We start from the raw sequence: 21736 nt of genomic DNA on the forward strand, positions 1-21736 counted from the left end.
GCCTGGGCCTGGGCCTGTGCCTGGGCCTGGGCCTGAGCCTGGGCCTGGGCTTGGGCCTGGGCAGCCAGCATAGGAGTTAGTTCAGATTGCTGAATAACTTTAACTCCATCTGGTTTGGTCCATGCAGACTCACGTGTCCGAGCATTATAATAATAAACCTGTAGAGAAGGCAAATAAAGTTGTTAATATAACATATCTGTCTAGAGATAAATGGACACATGTAGCTGATACATGACACTATACACATATGTAAGCAAGACAGATACTCAAAAGTTCCTGTAATGATTGTCCAATCCAATCTTTAGCTGTTCCTGATAATGTTGCCATACCTCCATCTCTGATCTACATAAAGGATTCCATTAATTGTGACTGATTCAAAAGACATTCAGTGCCTATACTGTACAAAGCACTGTGCAAGATGATAGAGATTACTAAAACAGTTTTTTGGGGGTTTTTTTAGTCACTGCCTCCAAAGAAGGCACATTCTACTTCAGGTATTTAATATTTAAATAGATAACTCGACAATAGTGTATATGTTTTAGAATTCGTCACCCTATATACTTCAAATATCTTTTACATCTTACCTTTCCATCTGGAGTTTTGTTTTCTACCCATATTTCCTCAGTGGGAGGTAATGTTGGTGTACCAGGGGCAGTAACTGGAGGCATTCCAGGTGGAAACATCATGCCAGGAGGTGGGGGCATAGTTCCCATGGGAGGAGGCATAAAAGGTGGTCTCTGTGAATAATCATAATGGTAATGTTAATATAGTAATTTCTATACTATATGGCTACAACTGACTTCCTCTATTTTTGTTCTAATTAAATACAAATACCCAAGCATTTTAGCAATAAGGCAACTGTTAAAATAAATACCACTGATCCTACTACGGGGTTTATATACCAAAGTAGTCAAACAATGTTAACTCTACATGTAAAACAATTATAGCAGCACTCTTTGTAGGAGCAAAATACTTTAAGTAGGTGCTTATCAATTAGGGAATGGCTAAACAAACTATAGTATATGAACATAATAGAATATTATTGCACAGTAAGAAACAAAGACTGTGTGGAACTCAAGAGAAACACAAGAAGACTAGTAGAATACTAAAAAGTGAAGAAAGCAGAATCAAGAAAGCAATATATATGACTACTTTAATAAAGCAAATGGGAACACTAAATGGCAGTAGAATTCTGACAAATTGTAATGAATAATCTTGGTCCTGGAGAATAAATGATAAAAAAATGCCTTTCCTTTCAGTAATGAAGTGGAGGATTTCGGAAAACGAATGTGATATACACTATCAAATAAGGTCACTGATTTGGTTAGTTTTGCTTATAAGTTTTTCTTTGTTATAAGGAATGAATAGCTCAATGGGAAACAGGAGAGTTAGGTGAATATAACCATAATGTAAAAACAAAAGGTAAAAATAAAACTATATTAACGAAAAAAAATTTTTTTAATCTTTACTGGTACCCACCAAACATAACACAAACAAACATAAGATTCAGTACAATGAAACAATTCAGCAGAGTTCATTGTAACAAGATTTGACAAGACACAAGACAAGAAACAAAACTCTATAAAAACCTGCAAATTCTAGCTTCATTTGCATGAAGGCAATATAGAAAATAAGAAACTGTTACAGGCCCTAAAATTGGTAAGGATGATGATGACAAAGGCAACAGTGCTTAAATAGCTCAGAAATAGCATTAGGGTGTTATGTCAAGGCTTACAAAAAGTATGGTAACATAGAAGAAAAAAAGGGGAGTATACTCCTTCACCCTCTCTTATCCTTTCTAAAAGCAAAATCTGGATAGCAAATTCCTTAACAAATCAGGAATTCACATGGAAAAAAGTATTAGCTAGGAAATTTTCTTTATATTTAAAAATGTCATAGTAACAATATACTGGTGGCAATGAAATCACTGGTTTGAAAAAGTATTGTTATGAACCAAAAACCCTCAACCAGAACTTTTTTGTTTTTGTATTTCTTTTTAGAAAAAAACAAATTAACTGATACCAACAAATGTCAAAAAAAACCCTTAATTTTCAAGTTAAGTCCTGAAAAAATTAAGTTAAATTCTAGAGTTAAGCTCTGAATTCAGAAAAATCTCAACTGTCTAAATCTACAGGACAAAAATTGCCAGTGACAAACACTGTAATAACTCATTCCTCAAAATTACTGAGATTATGTTCACTATGCTGTATAATAAATACTAAAGTAGGAACATAGACAACTACATTTTAGAAAAAAATTAATAGGGTAAAACAAAAAAAGGTTTTACGTAACTTGTAGTTAGCCTTAAAATCTAATTAAAACAAGATCAAATTTATACAATAGTGATGTAGAGTCATTTCTTTTGGGGAAAAACTCTTTCCCAGTCCATTTTCTTTTAGATTCATCCTATTTTTCAGATCTGAACAGATAATATTCAACGAATATAAACATCTGTTACAAACATCTTTCAAGCATTATTAGCTAGAAATAATACATTTGAATACAAAATGACATAATTATACATTAAGACCAAGAAAAGCACCACATTGGAAAGCATCTACTTACATCAAAATTTGTATCTACATCAGAATTACATTTGGCTGTTCTATTTTAGTTCTACTAGCTGTCAATGGCATAGACAGAACAACAAAATTCATATGTATCTTAAGTGAAAGAAAATGAAATTAGTTTCTTTCAAATAACTATTTCTTAATCTAATCTTAAAGATAGGTTAACATCAAGAGAACATCAAATTTCTTGAACATTTTAGTTTGTGCTGATAGAATTGGAAATGACAGAATCTCTTGGTAAAGAAATCTGGCAATATGAAATAGTCACAAAAATATTCAAACCCTCTGATCCAATAATCCAATTATTGGGAATATATCCTAAGAGTACCTTTGTAATGAAAATATTTATCAGTTCAAAAATATAGAGTAGCATTAGTTGTAATTATAGAGAAGTTGAAACAACCTAATTGTCCAACAGCTGGTGAACTATGGTATATAAACATCACAGAATATATTAAAATGTCATTAAAAGTTATCAATGTGAGGAAGGTAAAAAATGTAAAAGATTTATAAGTAATGTAAAGATATCAAACCACAAAAAACAATATATGCATTTACAACTACATTAAAGAAAAGTTTATGCACAAATACAGAGATGAATGGTAGTACCTCTGGGAGAATGTTTCCAATAATTGGGTACTTACTGCTTCACAAAGTACCCCATTCCATTTTTGGACAGCCAAAAAAAAAAAGTTCTTTATATCGAGCTAAAAGATCTTTATAGCAAGCTAGTGTTTGTCAGGCAAGAGCCACAACACTCCAAATGTGTTCTAACAATCCAGAATCCAATGTAACTATTTAACCTTCTTAATACGGATGGTGCATTAAAGAATAGAAAGGGCATAGAAAGCATGACTAATAAGCTGTTATGGATGTACTAGAACATTGAAAAGTATAAGCAGTTGTAAATATATGTAACTTGGTTTTTGTTGTCCAAAGTTAAAGCTATAATCAATTAGGATCAGAGTTTAGAGCTGGATGAGACCATCTATCCCAAAACCCTCACTTTCCAGATAAGGAACTGAGGCCCAAGATAGTTAAGTGACTTGTCAAAGGTAATACACATAATAAACATTAGAAATCAGAATCTGAATCCAGATTTTCTGATTCCAAAGCCAGGGTCTTTCCATTATGCCATTAATTATTGTGCATTTAAAAGTATTCAAATACCTATTTCCTACAAAAACATACCTATCTAAATTCAACAGCTTCTATGTCAAACACTATCTCATTATTTTTCTAATTCTATTTCAAATATATTTATTTTCACTTATCAGTTCAGTTAAGTTACTAGAAGAGAGAAATACAAATAATATTTAATAAGTACATTATGTTATGTGTGGCAGTTGTCACACAAGAACACAAAAGTAAAAAGATACATATTGAATGAAGGAGAATCACAGGACTACAGATTTAATGCTAAAAGTGACTTAGTCATTCAATCCTTCTCTCATCTAGGTTTTTCCTTCTCTTCACCTCCCGGCTTCCTTCAAGTCTCAACTAAAATCTAACCTTCTATTAAGAAGTCTTTCCCAGTTTCTCTTAATACCAGTACCCTCCCTCAGTTACCTCCAGTATATCTTGTACATCTCTAGTTTGTATATCATTGTTTACACACTTATCTCCTCTATTAGAGTGTGAACTCCTTGAGGGCAGGGAGTTTTTGCCTTTACAAAAGCTTAAATACAATGCTTAGCATATAGTAGGCATTTTAATAAATCTTACTGACTTGACTGATCTAAGTCTTCATTTTAAAGATGAGAAAACAGAGGCCTCATCAATCAGAAGTAATCCTTCTCTCCTATTAACTCACAGAACATTTTCTTTTTAATTCTCCTCTTGCACTTTCACTCTACCTTGTGAATAGTATATATGGCTATTTCTGTCCTATTTCAGCCCATTACACTAAATGAACTTAGACTATGTCTTAATGGTTTTGTATCAAATGATGTACTTAGTGCTTCACACATAATAGACACCAAACATATCAGTCAACCAGCATTTATTAAGGGCCTACCATATGGCAGACCCTGTGCTAGGTGCTAGGGATATGTATTTGTTAAACTCTTAACTAAGATGTGCAAATGCACTGGGGGAAGCTATGATAACACTTTCTAAAATTAGGGGTTAGGGGCTAATCATCTCTAGTTTGTCATTTTTGATAAATTTGAGTTTCCCTCTATCCCATTCACTTTGACCAGGGTCCACAATAACCAGTTTCTGTCATATTTACTCTGGGGGTATAAATAAAATATATATTAATTTTTTTTTCCTTTTCAAAAGAGAAGCTATATGGTAATACTGAAAATAAAATGTCCCTATTTGACAATGATTTTATTAATTTGCATTCATTTCATCCATATACTTGCTATTATGTATATTATTGGTTTATTTCTACCTTTAATAATTATCATTACAACCTCCACTTTGGGAAGAACCCTTCACTATTTAAACATTCATCTCTTCATCAATCCTTTTCCATTGTGTCTATGCTGTCTCTGAAAAGAAGCTCCTGGTTAGAGCACCAACCTCGGAGTCAGGAGGACCTGACTTCCAATCTGGCCTCATACTAGCTGTGTGACCCTGGGCAAGTCACTTAACCCCAACTGCCTCCAAAAAAAGAAATTAAAAGAGACTCCTAGAGGAAATATAGAAATCCATATTTGTGAGTGAATGTCCACTATCTTTTCTCAAGCATTTAATACAGTGTCACATGTCCAGGAGGCCCTCATTCATTCAAAAAGATAGTCAACATCTGCATATAAACCCCTGAGCTAGGCACAATGCCAAGTTTAGATAAAGTCAAGTCCCTAATCTCACATATAGAGATCTTTGTTAAAGAGAGAAAAAAATACAACACCAACACAGATACTTATAATATACAATACGAATGGTAAATATATTACATTTTCAGGAAAAAAAGTGAGAGCGAGATCCAAGAGGAAAGATTAGAGTTAGCAAAAAAAAACTTAATGGAGGCAAGTGAAATTTTAGTTGAGTTTCAAAGCACAAGTAGGAATTTAAAAGGTAAGGAACGATTCAGGAAGATATCCTGGGCATAAGGAATAGCATAAGCAAAGGCAAGGCACAGAATCAGAAATGCTCTTGGGGGCAGAGACTAAACAGGCTTGCAGAGGGGAATAATATGGGCTCCAAAGGTGGGGGGCCGGCAAATCGGGGAGGATCTTCAGTACCAAGGCAAATGAATCTGAGCTTTACGCAATTAAGAGCCACTTAATTTTTCAGCAAGGGTGACTTGACCATATCTGCATAAGAAAGACTTCTCTACATTTGAAGAATCAAATGTTCAAATACTGATCAATGGGAAAAGGATCTGACTCATTCATTCCTTACCTGTAGATGTGGAGGGCCCATAGGTGGAGGAATTCCTCCTGGAGGAGGCATTGGTGGCATATTAGGATCGAAAGGAGGACGACCAAAGGGGGGCCGAGGAGGTGGAGGTGGACCTCTCATCATCCCAAAAGGTGGAGGTGGACGCATCAAAGGTGGTGGACCTCGCATGACTGCATTTGGTGGGGGAGCTGGACCACGAAACCTCAACGCTTGCTGTTGAGCCATTCTGGGTAGAAAGTCAAAGGACTGTTAATTTGTCCATTAAGTTAAGAAAACATACAATTTTTTTAAATCACAATTAAAGGATATAAGGCCCCTTAAGAGATCCTCTGGCCCAGGGGTGGAGTACCTCTGGCCCTCTAGATCCTCAAGTGGGACCCTTTGACTGAATACAAAGGTCACAGAACAAATCCCCAAAAGCCACACCCAAGGACCTAGAAGGCCACAAACAGCCTCAAGGAGGCTGCAGGTTCCCCACCCCTGTTCTAGCCCACAGTCCACAAAGATTGCATCCTAAATCATCACGTAAAATGCACAAGTATGCATCAAGAAATATTGACCAATAATTTATTTTTAAAAGTTTACAATCTCCCTCAATAACTCATACCATAGTCTCATTAGTCACAAATTTATTAGAACACTTACAAAGAATCTCATAGTATTCCCACATTATGATATATCCCACATTCCTAATGCAAAAATTCCTATTATTATAACTGAAGTCCATTATTTCTGACACAGAGGGACAAGTGTCACTATTCTCTATAAACAAGAAATGAAGACCAAAAATTCCTTAACCTTACCTGTCCTAATTCTTTCACTTCATCTGTTTAGGCCCTAGTTTTCGACCATCAGCTTTCTGTTTATCTTTTGAACCATCTCTAAATTATTCACATTTCAGACAAATTTTGAGGCAAAGCATTAGACATAATATTTAAGTTAGGCCAAGGTATGCTACTGGAAAAATTGGAACCAATATGACCAGTTCAGTTAAGTCTATTTCTCACCTCAATCTGCAAATTTACAGTTCACAAAAATAATTAGTTGAGCGTTACAATAGTCAAACAAGTTAAAATGAATCATGAGATGTACCTTTGGCCCAAAATTGTCAATTTACCTCAATTCTAGCTTTCTTTGCTCTCTATTCATTACTGCTACTACTTCTTAAAATAAAAAAAAAACATAAGATTCTCACCTCTATTTATTGATTTGATTTTCTTACTAGTTACCAAAGTCTGTATGCCTTTGGCATTAGCTGTCCCTTAATGCCTAGAAGACATACTCTCCTAACTTATGCATCCCAGAATCCCTCTCTTCCTTCAAAACACAGATCAAGCCCCAGCTCCTACATGAAGCCCTTTCTGATCTTTCCACTGTTAGTACTCTCCATCTCCCTGAACTACTTTGTATTTATTTGCAATATTCTCTATATTCTGTGAGAGGCAGCACAGTGTTGTGAATAGAGAGCTAGCTAAAAAGACCAAGGTTCAAGTCCCGTGGCTAATACACATTACTAGCCTAACGCTCTGGGCAACTCTCTAAAAAGACTAATTTGCAGAGGTCTCAATCTACAGCAGTAAGAGTTTCCTTACTAAGGAGTTCCCAAAACTAGTGAAATCATGGGTACAGAATCTATTCCCCATATTTATTCTGCATACATGTATATGTTTACTTGTTGACTCTACTAATGTAAACTGCTTGAAAGCAAGGCTTGTTTCATTCTTTACATTTGCACCTCCAATGCCTGTCACATAGAAGGTGCTTAATAAATGCTTACTGATTGATTACATGTTACTAAACTGGTAAATAAAAATTCAACCCTTCCCCAAACAAGTTATTCCCCATTCTAAATTATTCTCTACTTTGGGTGGTTATCGTTATTTAATGCAACACCCCTCATCCTTCAACCCTGAACCCCATGGCAAGATTAAAAGTTTCCTAGATGCTTTACTTTCTACTTCTTTAGAAACAATAAAGTCTAGTTACATTAACAAATGAAGAATAACTGAAAACTGAGAATTTTTCCCAATGGACTTACATACTTAGAAGTATAACATATTAGTAGTTTTGTTGTTTCCTCCCACCCTCCATAAAGCTACCAATTAAGAGATTTAAAACCCCATGACAAAGTAAAGTTCTTAAATGTAGTAATGGAAAGGAAAAAAGGAAGAAATCAAGTAAATGCAATAACACCTAACATATAAAAGCCCTATTCAATTCTTTTAATATCTTATGTTCCCATAATAGCACATCTGTAAGACTGTTGGTAACAGAGCTGTAGAGAACTGCTCTGCAAAATTCATTGATGTTCCCTATGAAACTAAGCGACCTTCACTTGAGAGCAGAATCAAGACATGAACTTTCCATCACTAACAATAAGACACCATGGTAACTTATTGTGATGTTCAATACTAAAGGGAGCATTAACAGGACAAGTATAGGATTTAGGGTAAATTTATTTTATTTCTGACTTTATTCCAGTTCAACACTGATGTAATCATGATAAGTTACAATCAAGGGAAAAAAGTTATAAAATACTAATACCATACACAACAGTTGCATCTAATTTGAAAGATCACTTCAAGTTGGCAACCCATTGAATGCTTCCCTTGTGATTTGTAAAAGGAGAAAAGTTATAACCAATGTAACAGGGTTTCAGCAAACACTCACTACAAGTTATGATAAAGATCAATGCTGAAATTCAAAGATGCTTTTATTACCAATTACTGTTGCCTTCACAATGCTATACTTCAAATTTAAACATCTGTATCTGACAATGTTCTGCCCAGGAAGCATATATGCCATTTATAACACCCTTTTAAGAAGACTTTCATAGAGTCATACATTGCTACGTCAAAAGAAAATGTTTTTATGGCTATTCTAACTTGGATGTGCATGTCAGATTGGTGTTAGAAGATGTGGAGGGTGGGAAAGGAGCTGGGGGGAAGGAATTCCATTTAATTCCCTGGGGCCGCGGTTCGGCTGAGGGGGAAGAAGGGCTGGTCAGACGCGAGGGCCACAGGCAAGGTTAAGTGTGGTGAGGGTGCAAGAGATGAGGGCAAAGCAGCGATTCCTCTCCCCACCCCCCAAATTACCGGGTTTTCACTTCGGATTAACCGCATTACAAGTGCATCTGTTAACCCTAAAAAGAATGTAAGCTGCTGGCGGGCAGGGACTGCTCCGTTTCTGCCTCAGTACACCAGGCACACGGTAAAGGCGGAATAAACGCTACTGGGCCGAATGAAAGACTCGGCGGGCCGCAGGCTGAGGGAGGGCGGGAGGAAGGGGGTCGGAGGTGAGCGGAAGAGGGTCCGAGGAGAGGAAGGGGGTCTGGGAGAGGGGCAGAGAGGGGGCTCCGGGGTGGAGGTGTTGGGGCGCGCTGGGAGCAGCGCGGCGGGGAGCCAAGGCCTCGGGGGCCCTGAGCCCGGGCTAAGAAGTGTGAAGGGGACTGGGGATGAGGCGAGGCGAGGCGGGGCGGGGCAGGGCGGGGAACGAGGCCCCTGGGCCTCGGGCTCCCTCCCGGAGGCCAGCCAGCCGCTCCCCAAGCCTCGTGCCGCCGCAAAACACACATGTACACACAACACACACGCGGTACCGCCGCAACACACGCACACACACGCGGTACCGCCGCAACACACACACACACTCACACGCGGTCCCGGCCCCGCACCGCTCCGGGCCGTCCTCTCAGCCACGGCCACGGCTCCCAGCTTGAGGGCCTGGCAGAGCCGAAGACCCAAACCTCGTCTCGTGACGGCGGCGGCGACTCTTACCTGAGCTCCCCGGTGTTGTATCGCTCACCGTCCCCCCCGTCCCCGCCGCGTTCCGCCATTACACAGGACCCCGCTCACCCACCCGCCGACCCGGAGAGTCCCATTGGGCGGAGGAGACGTCAATCCCCACCCCGGAAGGCGGGCGTTGCCCGATTCCGTGAGGCAATTGGATAACACTACCGTCGCTCTGGTGGCCGGGGAAAGAACCCGTCTGTCCATTGGGCAAAGGACCCGCCGACTTTGAAAGCGGTGAGGAGACAGCTCGCTGATTGGTTATTCTGAGGCTTTATGGGAAACACGACTGTAACCGCGAGGAACCGCCCGGCGCCCCCTCGTGGTGTGGAGAACCGAGTCCTCCCACGACTGGCCCCAGACCCCTCAAGCCACGTGTCTGCCGGATCTTGGGAAAACCAATTATGTAGTTCCATTGGCCATGTATAGGCCAGGCAGGGAACTTTGTTCTGAGTCAACGAATCGGAGGCAAGTTTTACTAGTCTTCAGAGCAGTCAAGGACTTGTTCTAGAAAACTGTCGCTTCCTTCTTTAGCAGGACGAGATTCTTAATTGAATAAACATCATATCTTTTTTAATTAAATTGTATTATTAATTACATAGAGGGGACTTAAATAGTATTAGAAAAATTAGCCAGAAAGGATGTGCTGTTTTTGACACATTAAATTGTCTTAAATCATACAATCTCAGAAACGTGTTTCCTCTACCAGGGACTGATACCTAAAATGGAGCCCACCTTTTCATTCATCCATCCATTCAGCTTAGAAGCCCCCTTAGTGGATGTGATGGGGTGATGGGATCTGACCATGTCTTTAAAAGCAGCCCAGTCCCTGGAGTTTCCCCTACATTTCAGCAGCCCAGATCATCCCAGCCCACTTAGATCACCTAATTAGCTTACCTGACATTCCTTTCACTGTAGCTCTTGGCCCACCTCAGACTACTTAACCACTCCTCAATCCCATCGAGATCCTTCTCTGTCCTTTTTGTATATGAGCATCAGTCTCACTTCCACTAAGCTGCAGGTTCACTAGGAGCCCTGCAGGCTTCTATAGGTTACAATAAACTTTGCCACTGATTTGGAAAATGGTTTGAATGTGTGAATTATTTTCAGGTGGAGGTGGATGCTGCCCTGTACCCTGACATTTCAGGGTTCCCAGCAACCCCAAATTGGACCAGATAGACTGAAGGCTGCACCTTAAGCAAGAAAACTTGGCTTCAGGTTCTGCCTCAGCTATGATGGATGTGTAAAGCCAGGCATGCCAAAACCTCTCAGTTCCCTAAGTAACTCTCTTAAGATTATAAATTGTAGAAGAGATCCTTTTCTGTATCAGTGGAACTCTGCAACAATAAAATCAAAGGGGGGCAATGAATAGAGCACCAGCCCTGGAATCAGGAGGACCTGAGTTCAAATCCAGCCTCAGACACATAATAAATACTTCCTAGCTGTGTGACTCTGAGCAAGTCACTTAACCCCAATTACCTCACTAAAAAAAAATTTTAAAACCCCAATAAAATCACAGATCTATACCACCACCACCAAAAAAATCTTTCATTTAATAAGCTTATATTAAGAGTGCTATGTTAGCACAGGGGGATATTAGAGGTGAGAATCAAAGTTCAGATAAGACATATTCTTTATCTTCATGGAACCTACAGTCCAGTAAGGAGAAGAGGCAAAGATATTTAATAATCCTTGAATAAGAGATTCTTATAACTCAAATGATGTAGGTATACTTTTGGAAATTTTTCTCAGTCTTTTGGCTTAAGTCAGAGCCCAGGAACCCTGGAAAAATGTATTTATGGTCTCCCTCTTATACTAAGACCAATGTCCCATGTGGAAAATATATATATCTGTGTGTATACATATATATGTATTGACAAACTATTGTCATTAATAGTCATAGAGAGACAGAGAAAGAGGGAGAGGGAGAAGAACAGAGGGGATAGGAGGGGGAGAAGGAGAAGGAAAAGCAGGTGAGAGAGATCTAGAAAGAGGGAGAGAAGAGGAGGAAGAGAGGGAGGAAAAGGAAGAGGGAGAGAAGTACAGAAAAGGGAAAGGGGATAGGGGAAGAAGAGAAGGTGAGGAAAAGAGAGGGAAAGGAGGTGTGGGAGAGGGAGAAAAGGACAGGGACAGGGAGAGGTGGGTAGGAGAAAGAGAGTTGGGGAGGTAGAAGGAGAGATACAGAGGCAGTATGGAATAATATGGAAGCTAGAAAGACCTGAGTTCAAGTTCTACCTTTGACATGTACATGCTGGCTTTGTGACTCTGGGCAAGTCTTTAAACTTCTCAGTGCCACAGGCAACTCTAAGACTAAAATAGTAGAGAAGGTGCCAATTTACCTTTGCTAAATGAAGTGTACTAAAGTTTCCTCCCTAAAAGTTCCCTAGACCCATGAAATCACAGGTCTAATTTAAAAATATGTCTACCTATATACACATTTGTAAATGTCCTATGATTTTTTTTTAAAGCAGGGAGTTCTCAATAACTTGAACAAGAAACTGAAGTGAACTAAAGGCATTCTTTTTTCCAGGAAGAAAAAGTAGTCATTACTACAGTCACAAGTGAGTAACTCTTGAGAAAATGAGAAATGTCCCAGTGCTGTATAAAACTGAGGAGCAGGTACTGTCCCTTCTTAGCTGGCACATAATAGAGACTCTGTTCTACTGCCACCACCCCAACTCCATGTTATAAAATTTAAACGAGATGAAGAGATAGCTTTGGTTTCTGAGAAAGAATTCATCTTCAAGCATAAAAACCCAAAACCTTTAATGTACAGCCAAAGCCCAACCTTCTTTCAAATGTAGGATTTAAAATGCCTATTTCATTTTTATTTTTTATTTAATTTTTTTAAGAAAAAAATTAATTTTCAGTGACATTCTAACAAATTTGTAGCATGGCATCAGAAGACCTGGGTTCAATCTCTGCCTCTGCACCTTCCAAAGTTTGTGATACTGAGCAAGTCACCTAATCTTTCTGGGCCTCCGCTTTCCCCATTGTTATAGTGATGGGGTTGGAGCAATGATCATCCTAAGGTTCCTTCCAGGTCTATATCAATGATCCTTTCAAGTCTTGGAAATTCTTAACCCAGGGGCAGCTAGGTGATGCAGTGGATAGAGCACCGGCCCTGAAGTCAGGAGGACCTGAGTTCAAATCTGGCCTCAGACCAAACACTGGACACTTACTAGCTGTGTGACCCTGGGCAAGTCACTTAACCCCAATTGCCTTAACCAAAAAAAAAAAGAAATTCTTAACCGAAACTATCAGTAGTGTCTTGGTTAATTCAATGTTTCTTCTTCATGGGAAGAAAAACTGGCATAGCAGGCATATCATGCTATAATGTCTCTTGTTTTTGGAAGTCACATGAATTTTTTTGTTTCCTAGTACATATAAAAGTATGTTTACATTATACTATAGTCTATTAAGTATGCAGTAGTATTATGTCTTTTTAAAAAATGTACATACTTTGATGTAAAAATGCTTTATTGTTAAAGATGCTAACTATCATCTGATCATTCAGTGAGTAGTAATCTTTTTGCCTCAATGTTGAATACTGCTGACTGATCAGAGTGGTAATTGCTGAAGGTTGGGGGTGGATGTGGCAATTTCTTAAAATAAGACAATGATGAAATTTGCCTCGTTAGTTGACTCTCTCTCACTTGAACACTCAGAGGCCATTGTAGGGTTATTAATTGACCTAATTTCTTTATTTTATTTTATTTTTAATTTATGGAAGAAAACAAGCATTTCCATGACATAGTACAATTAAAAAAAAAAAGTTGTACATGAAACTGCAAATCTACTATGTACAACTTGCTATTCTTTTCAAATATGCAGCAAAATTATCAGGTAAATTTCTTTTTTTTTTCTTCTCTCCTTCACCCACCCCCAGATGGCTACCATTAGACACAAATGGGTATATATATGTACAATTAATCTATACGTACTTCTATTTATCAGTTCTTTCTCTGGATGCAAGAAGTATTTTTCTTCCTATATCCTTTAGATTTATTTTGGACATTTATAATAAACAAAATAACTTACTCCCTCAAAGTCATTCTTAAAATAATATTGCTGTTATTGTATATAATGTTCACTTGGTTCTGCTCATGTTGCTCTTCATTATTTCGTGCAAGTCTTTCCATGTTTTTCTAAGATCACCGAGCTCATCATTTCATATAACACAATAGTATTCCATCACAATCATATACCACAACTTATTCAGCCATTAATTGGCCTAATTTCAATATTGTTGTGTCTCAGGGAGCAAGGAAGCCTGAGAAGAAGAAAAGAGAAGGTGAATGGCCTGTCTGTGGAATAGTCAGAATACATACAACATTTATCTATTAAATTCACCATTTTATATGGACACAGTTTTTGGTAAAACAATTACAATAGTAACATCAAAGATCACTGATCACAGATCACAGATCACCATAACTGATATAATAATAATGAAAAAATTTGAAATATTGCATGAATTACCAAAATGAGACACAGAGACACCATATGAGAACCATGTTGTCAGAAAAAGTGATGCCTATAGACTTGCTTGATATAGGGTTGCCACAAACCTTCAATTTGTAAAAAACACAATTATCTGAGGAGCATAATAAAGCAAGATGCAACAAAACAAGGTATGCCTGTACTCTAGTAGGGCAGCATACAGGGGTACAATGACCTCATTATTCCTGGAAGCTTTGCCTCTCTTAATGAAGCCAAGGGCACATTAACTTCTGTGGCTGCCACATTGTACTGAATGTACAGTACATTAAACTCCCAGATCTTTTTCAGACAAACTATACTGCCTTACCATGCTTCCTCCATCTGGACTTGTGAGGCTGATCTTTTCAATCAGTCTACAACTTCACATTTTTCTATATTGAAATTCATCCTTAGATTCAGCCCAGTGTTCTAACTTGTTCAGATCTTTTTGGAGCCTGACTCCATCATCCAACATGGTTGTTATTTGTCCCAACTATGTGTCAGTCCTTTCTTTGTTTTTCAATAGCCAAGAAGTTGCCAGAGGTAGTAGGATGCAATGGCACAGTTTAAAAGAAGGTCCACTTTAGCCAGAATGCAGGAAAGGACTTAGTATTCTTTAGTGCCCAAATTTAGGAACTGGGGCCTATTTACCTTAAACTTTTGAGCCATGGTCATAAGTATCTCATTTTTCGAAAGGAAGACTGTTATTTGGATTCCATATTAATTCTTGTTCCATTTGATTAACATTCTAATTACAATTATTACAGCCAAGATTGGTTTTCTGTGATAATGAGGCACAGAAAAAGCATAAGATAGTTGAAGTCTTCAGATATATAAATTTTGGCTTTTATATATAGTATCCCAAAAGTCTTAGTGCAAGTCTTAGTGCAGTTCTAGGTGGCAGTTCTAGGCTTAGAGTAATTCTAGGCTAATGCTTAGAACTACACTAAGATTTTTGGGATACTCTATATTTCTAGCAGTAACCTTTTTTGCTAATCTTTTGTTAGAGTGTGTCAACTAGCAGTAAAGTTAATTTGAGTTTCAATTTTTCTTCAAAACTCAATGATAAAGCATCAATAAATCAACCAACAAGCATTTATTGTGCACCTACTATGTGCCAGGCAAGTGCTAGACATAGAAAATAGACAAAGAATGAAACAATCTTTACTCTGAAAGTGCTTCCAGGATAGATAACTGGGATAGATTGATATCCATAAAGCAAATAATCCCTGGCCCTATGATAGATGATAGAATGATAGCTGTCTCTATATATGCAGATGTGGGTTAAGAATTGGTGATCATCGGCAAACTTGCGTGAATTGATACAGAGCAAAGTAACAGTTCCAGGAAAGCAATATATATAAAACACAGAAAGGGCAAAGGAACCTAAAATGGCATAGTACCATCTATTAATTATTAGAAATGTGACATATAAAAAAATCTAGAGATATGGTTTCTGGGTAATTAATCATTTTATTAATCATGCTATCAATAATTAACAAAATGTCAAAGACTCCTCATGGAACCTTCTCAATGTTTACATGTCCTTGGAAGAGTGGGTGTTCCAGAGGGTGGCACCCACCCCTGCCTTGGGCAATCTAGACAAAGGATCTACTCCCCCACTCCCCATCTCCCTCCCCCAAACCTACCTGAGTAGAACACAATGGTCTGGAATTCACTCAGATTAAATTCTTTGTAAGGTTTTCCAATTCAGTGGAGCAACAACTCCACCTAGATAAGATAGTCGAGATGGGGTAAATTTTCGGAAAAGTCAGGGATTTCCCTCAATAATTTGTTATTTAATAATTATTTCTCTCAGAAGGGATATTTGAAGTCATCTAATCCAAACCCTCATTTTATAGGTGGGGAAACTGAGGCCCCTGAGAGGTTAAATAATTAGTTCAATGTCACAAATGTAGTAAGTGGCAAAGACAACATTCAACCTTAGTTCTCTAGACTCCAAGTCTGCTCTGCTTTCCAAGTACATCAGTATGACAACTAATCTGGACTCCAGGGTACTGATAATGAAATATAACTCCTGCCTCTTGATAAAGAAGTTATGGACCACATGTGCAGAGGCCATCAGTCATGTCAGTGTCCTTTGTTTAACTTTACTTCTTTGTGACAAGAGAAGGTTCTCTTAAGGGGAGAAGGGATTATTAAAAAATAACAATGAGGTTAAAAAAAAATACCTATAAGGCATTGTTTTTAAAGAAATGTGCATCACCTTGTGATCTTTTAGTATGTGCTTCCATAAAGTCCCAACTAAAATCTCTTCTTTTACTGGAAGCCTCCCTGGAGAGCCTACTTTCAGAAAAAAAGGATGATTTGCAATGGAAAGGCCCTGCTCCCAATTTGAAGCATGCACAGGTATTCTATAACTAGTTTCAGGCTGCTAACATAGTGGTGAGAAGATGGACTATAGACTGGCTGTTGAGGCAGAACCAAAGTACATTTAAAAGGCCAAAGTAAGCATCAATTTTCCTGTTTCCTGTTTGGCTGTGTTCAAATGAGGAAGCATGGATTTCTTTCTTTAACCCCTCAGTGGAGAGAGAAGCCTGAAGCCTGAAGCCTTTTTCTCCCAACTGCTCCACTACTATTTTTATCTCTTTTAGTGAAGGAGTTTTGATAACAGCTAAGACCTTTGAGCTTTGACCTAAGACCTAAGAGCTTTGAAAGGTGAGAATGATGAGTCACCACCAGAGGTCTAGGAGCTACAATCCATACAAAAATTTTTGACTAACCCAGATGGTGAGAAGCAAAGTCCCAAAGACCTGTTTGACCCAGATTAGATCAAAGTCAGCCAAGAGGAAGCTACAGTGATTCATCTATTGGCTATGATGAATTCAGGAGTGAACTTGGTGGAATGAATGCTATACAGAAAGTGATTTGAATTTTACTTGGCCCTCTCCAAAGAGGTCTTCAAGAGAACTAGAGGTCTTGAAAACTGGCTAGGTGATCATTTGTTAGATAGGGATTGGGGGATGAGGAGGTTTCTTATTTAGGTCTGGTTCATGGTGGCTTTTAAGGTTCAAAATAAAGGGTTGAAGGAAAATTTGAGGTAAGGGAGAACATTTTTAACTGGAGTATCAAAGAGGAGGTCACACCTGAGTGCAGGCTCACACCTGAGCCTCACAGAGAGACTTAATAAATCTTTGATGTATTGAGTTGAACTGAATTGCGTCAAGGTTTAAAGAAAAAGGAAGATTTTTTTTCAAGTGGAAGAGGGAATGCATTCCAGGCTTGAGACAACCAGGAAAGGAGTCTACTGAGTGTGAGGAATAGCTAATAGTACAGTTGGGCTAGAACCCAGTAGAAAATAAGTTCCTTAAGGACAGAGACTGTTTTGTTTTTGTCTTTATATCACTAGCACTTAGCACAATTAACCTCATTAATAAATTCTTGTTGAATTACAGCAATTTATATTCTCAGACTGTATTGCTTCCAGGATAATGAATTACATAAGCTCTATGCAATGGTGAGTGATAGAGGGAAGTTGAGACGGGAAGTCTGATATGGTGGATAGAGAGCAGGTCTGAATCAGGAAGATCTAGGTATAAGACTGGCCTCAGACTTATATTACTTATGTGACCCTGGGCAAGTCACTTAACCTTTCAGTGCCCCCAGGCAATTCTCTTAAGACTATAAAGTTGCATATAGTTTGCATGATGTCATATGTATATAATGGGCCTTGTATTTCTTACTTTCTCAATAGGTAAGGAAGGGAGTGGAAGGAGGGAGAGGATTTGGAACTGAAAATAAGTATTTAATTTTTTTTTAAACAAAGCCTATTAGTTTCATAGCAAATACTGATCTACATAGATAGAAGGAGTTTCCTTACAGGAAGTTCCCAAACCAATGAAATCACAGGTCTAATCCAGTTCAAAAAAGAAAAGATGAACCTTATCTTATTCACCAGATCCTCGCATATGAATTATAGATACCTCTCTCAGAGCTCAAAAGAGGTAAGTTTAAAATAAATCTTCACTATTTCAGTGGATCTGTAATTTAGTTAGTGTAGATACTTCCTCTCCCATGGGGTTCATGATTTGCCACTGCCCACCAAATTCATCAACCCACTAGCAACCTGATGACGAAATTCCCAGAACTTAGCTAGGCTGTTCCTCAGAGTCTGTCACCAGGCCCATATTCCTAGGCTTTCCAGCTTGGTGAGGCCCAACAGAGCTCATGATCTTCTGGCACAACCTTTGAGAACCCAAGGTCAACTCCATACCATAGGACTTGTCAGTAGGATTTTAGTAAAGCAATATTAGGCTAAATATTTGCTTTTATTTTCTAAGTTTCAAAGGTAACTTCTCCTAATCTTAGTTTTATCCCTCCCTGGAGTCCTTGGCTTTAAAGTCAGTCTACATAGGGCAGCTAACTTCCTGATTATCTGGATCACAGTCTGTTCTCTGGACACTTTTTAGCTCATTTACATCTTCCTTCCTTGCCCTCAAAATTTCATTTTGAAAGATCTGACACTGTGGTTTTTGTTTTTTTTTAATGCAGTACATTCCCAGAATACATTCCTAGAAATTATATCATAAAATAAATTGTCATATATATAGTAGTGTGGCAAAGACCTAGACACCAAAGGGGTACCCATCAAATTAGGAAGAGCTAAACAAAATATTGTATATGAGTATAACCGAATGTTGAGGGTAGAGTCTGTATCATTTCATCTTTATATCCCCAGCTCTAGTACAATGCCTTGCAGAAAATAAGTAATTAATAAATTTTCATGAATCTACTTGAATAAATGTTATATTAATAGATCATGAATGGTTAATTAATGGCACCTGAGAATATTTGGAGCTGAGGGAATTGAGGGGATTAGGACAACAAGTGGTTAATTGTGGCAATTGAGTGAACCACACTGACTCCACCTTGTGACTCAGTTCTGGAGCTAGCTAAGTTCCTTTTCTATTCAATTATGGGTCTAGTCCAAATTCTTTCCTGTGAGAAAATTTTATTCAGTAGTGGGAATTGGGAGAAAGCCTTACTGCATTGTTTGAATCTAGCCCTGCATAGCTAGGAAGCTGGACCTCCTCTCCCTGCTGCTTAGAGACCCCTTAACCAAGGACCTAGCCTAGGGTATGCTGACCAGAAACTCGGTCAGACCTAAAGATTGATGCAAGGAGTTTATTCATAGTTGTACATCTTAAGCAACCCGTATGTTTTATCTGAAAACTGGCCCCGTACTCATCAATCAGTTATTGCTTCCATGTTCCTTTCACGTTCACAGATACTGGGGAGGGAGTGGGACACCTCTTTTTCTGAATTCAGGGGATTGCACCTGTTTACTCTCCCCATCTCAGCTTGGAAAGTCCCTAATCTTTCATCCAACTAGAAATCATATCTCCTAATGTTATATTGTTTCCTTTTAATTAATTGGCCTTATTTGATTAATTGTTTTTAAAGCATAAAAGTCTCTCTCCTTCTATGTTCATGGTCCAGGACAAAACTGTAGAGGTCTGGTCCTGGTTTGTGGGGCAATTGTCCTGCATTGCTTAATAAATTGATATGAAACCTATTTTCCTCAGTCATTTCATCTTGCACCCATCACAGATCCACACTCTTCACCTTTATAACTGACCATGTATAATAACTGTGCCTGTCCAGTGCCTTGAAAAACTTGAAAAGATAAAATAATGGGCTATTTGGGCAAAGCCAACATCAAGAAAAGCAATCTTTGTGGAGAAGAGGCCTGACAATACCACCACCAACACCAACCACCTACCAGTAGTATCACTGACAGGGCAGACAAGCCATTCTAGCTGAAGCAGCAAATAAACATTAGGGAGAGACTGAAGGCAGCATATGCTGGTCAGGTCAAAAACCATCTTGATCACCACTTTCCCTCTGACCCTGATGAAAACAACCCTAAGCCCCAAAGCCCTAAGAATAGCAGAACCTCCCAGAACAATGGTTGTGCTTCCCAGCTGACCCTCACAGCCAAAACTGAGGGGGGTCAACTCTTGTGGAAAAGGGACCTACTACCTCTGACATAAACAAATTAAGTGCCACCCATAACCAGGTAGGCACATGAGCCCAACAGAACTCCATGGATTGGCTATAAAGTCATAATAAAGGGGAAAAAACTCTTGCAGAAATGCTACCTGTTGATTGCCTCTGCAAACTCAGCAGTCCCTGCCTTCTCAGAAACCAGAGGTACTGAAAACCAAGAGGAAAATTTCCCTCCCCTGATGTCTTTGGCACTATCAGATGGTTCAACAATAGAAACTGATATGGTTTTATCAATGAAAGTGACATTAAAGAAGTTATATTATCATTTACTTTGCCACTATGTCCTAAGCACCGTGAAGTCTTCCCATTGGATTTGCAGCTAAAACTTAGAATTTCCACCTATTAGAATGTGAGCTCTTTGAAAGCAAGGACTATCTTGCTTTCTTAATTTGTATGCCCAATTCGTATGCTGTGTTTAGCAGCATAGTGTTTTGCATGTAGAAAGTAATAAGTGCTTAATAAATGTTTTTCATTCATTGATTCATCCATTCCTGTATCTTTGTATCTCCTTCACCTAGCACAATGCCTGACACATTGTAGGAATTTAATAAACGCTTGTTGAATGAATGATTTGAAACCAGCCTGTCAGTTTTTATGTTTTGTTCCCAAGGCCTGACAGAAGAACCAAGAGCTTCTTTTTTGTCATTCTTCTTCTTGTCACTAGAGGATCCCCTTGTCACACCAAATCCCTCCTTAGCTGCAAGATAGAAAAGTCCCAGCATTTCTTCTGGCCAAACACCTTGGAACTCAAAGTGTACTGTGGTTTTGCTTAAAAGCCTGAACTTCACTTGGAATAAATTTCAAGGCTGGGCATTTCTGAAATAAAGCTCATGTTGGAAATCCTGCTTCAGCCAAGTTTAAATTATCAGTGGTAATGGGGGAAAGGGGAAGATAGGGAGGCTTGGATCACAAGATAATTGAAATCCACAAATAACTCAAACCTCATTTTAGACCACAGTGTCTAACTCCCTCCCAACCAAACCTTTTAACAAAGAGTCGAGAAGGCTGATTGTTTTTTCCCAGTCCAATTTCCATTCTCACCATCTTCCCCCTTCTCTGGAGCTATTAACAAGCAAGAAAATGGTCAAAAGGCAAAACAGCCACAAGGAACAGGTAACATAAAGGTATGGAAAAACTAGACATTTACTAATAATCCTTAGAGTAACTCAGTTATCAGATGCTAGATAAAATCAATTACAGCAAGGAATATCGTCCAGGGAATGTAAGATTTTAAAAATGAGTTAATTAAGGAGTAACTGATTACTTGAATCCTGCAATCCCACCGCAAAATGTGTAAAGGCATGAGGAAAGCCTTTAGCACTTTGGCTAGCTCCTCCACAGCACACTGGAAAGAGGTTAATCGGACTCACAAGAGGAGAGCCAGCAAGAATAGGATGGAATCCTCTCTGGTAGAGGCACTGCCCACACAACATTGATGAGAGCATAGAGCTCCTGAATTCCTGAAGGTGGTAGGCAAGTTAAATCAATAGGGTGGAGTACAAAGGGCTCAGATCC

General features: G+C 38.6%; 1 protein-coding gene across 3 annotated transcripts in view; it reads right to left on the reverse strand.

The window, feature by feature from the left end:
• TCERG1 (transcription elongation regulator 1) overlaps positions 1–9781 on the reverse strand; it is a 61317-nt gene extending 51536 nt beyond the window's left edge. For all 3 annotated transcript variants that reach the window (XR_003567290.1, XM_027841905.1, XM_027841904.1), the window contains exons 1-4: positions 9698–9781; positions 5925–6150; positions 585–737; positions 1–158 (exon numbers count right to left, since the gene is read on the reverse strand). The exon at positions 1–158 is cut by the window's left edge and continues 245 nt beyond it. Coding sequence is in view for 2 of the 3 variants with exons in the window: in XM_027841905.1 (XP_027697706.1) it covers positions 1–158; positions 585–737; positions 5925–6150; positions 9698–9756 (596 nt within the window). In the remaining variant the exon portion in view is untranslated. The remainder of the gene's footprint in view (positions 159–584; positions 738–5924; positions 6151–9697) is intronic.
• Positions 9782–21736: the final 11955 nt, after the last annotated feature.

The sequence above is a fragment of the Vombatus ursinus genome, unplaced genomic scaffold, assembly GCF_900497805.2.
Source record: "Vombatus ursinus unplaced genomic scaffold, bare-nosed wombat genome assembly UNPS02014863.1, whole genome shotgun sequence".
NCBI classification, from domain to species: Eukaryota; Metazoa; Chordata; class Mammalia; order Diprotodontia; family Vombatidae; genus Vombatus; species Vombatus ursinus.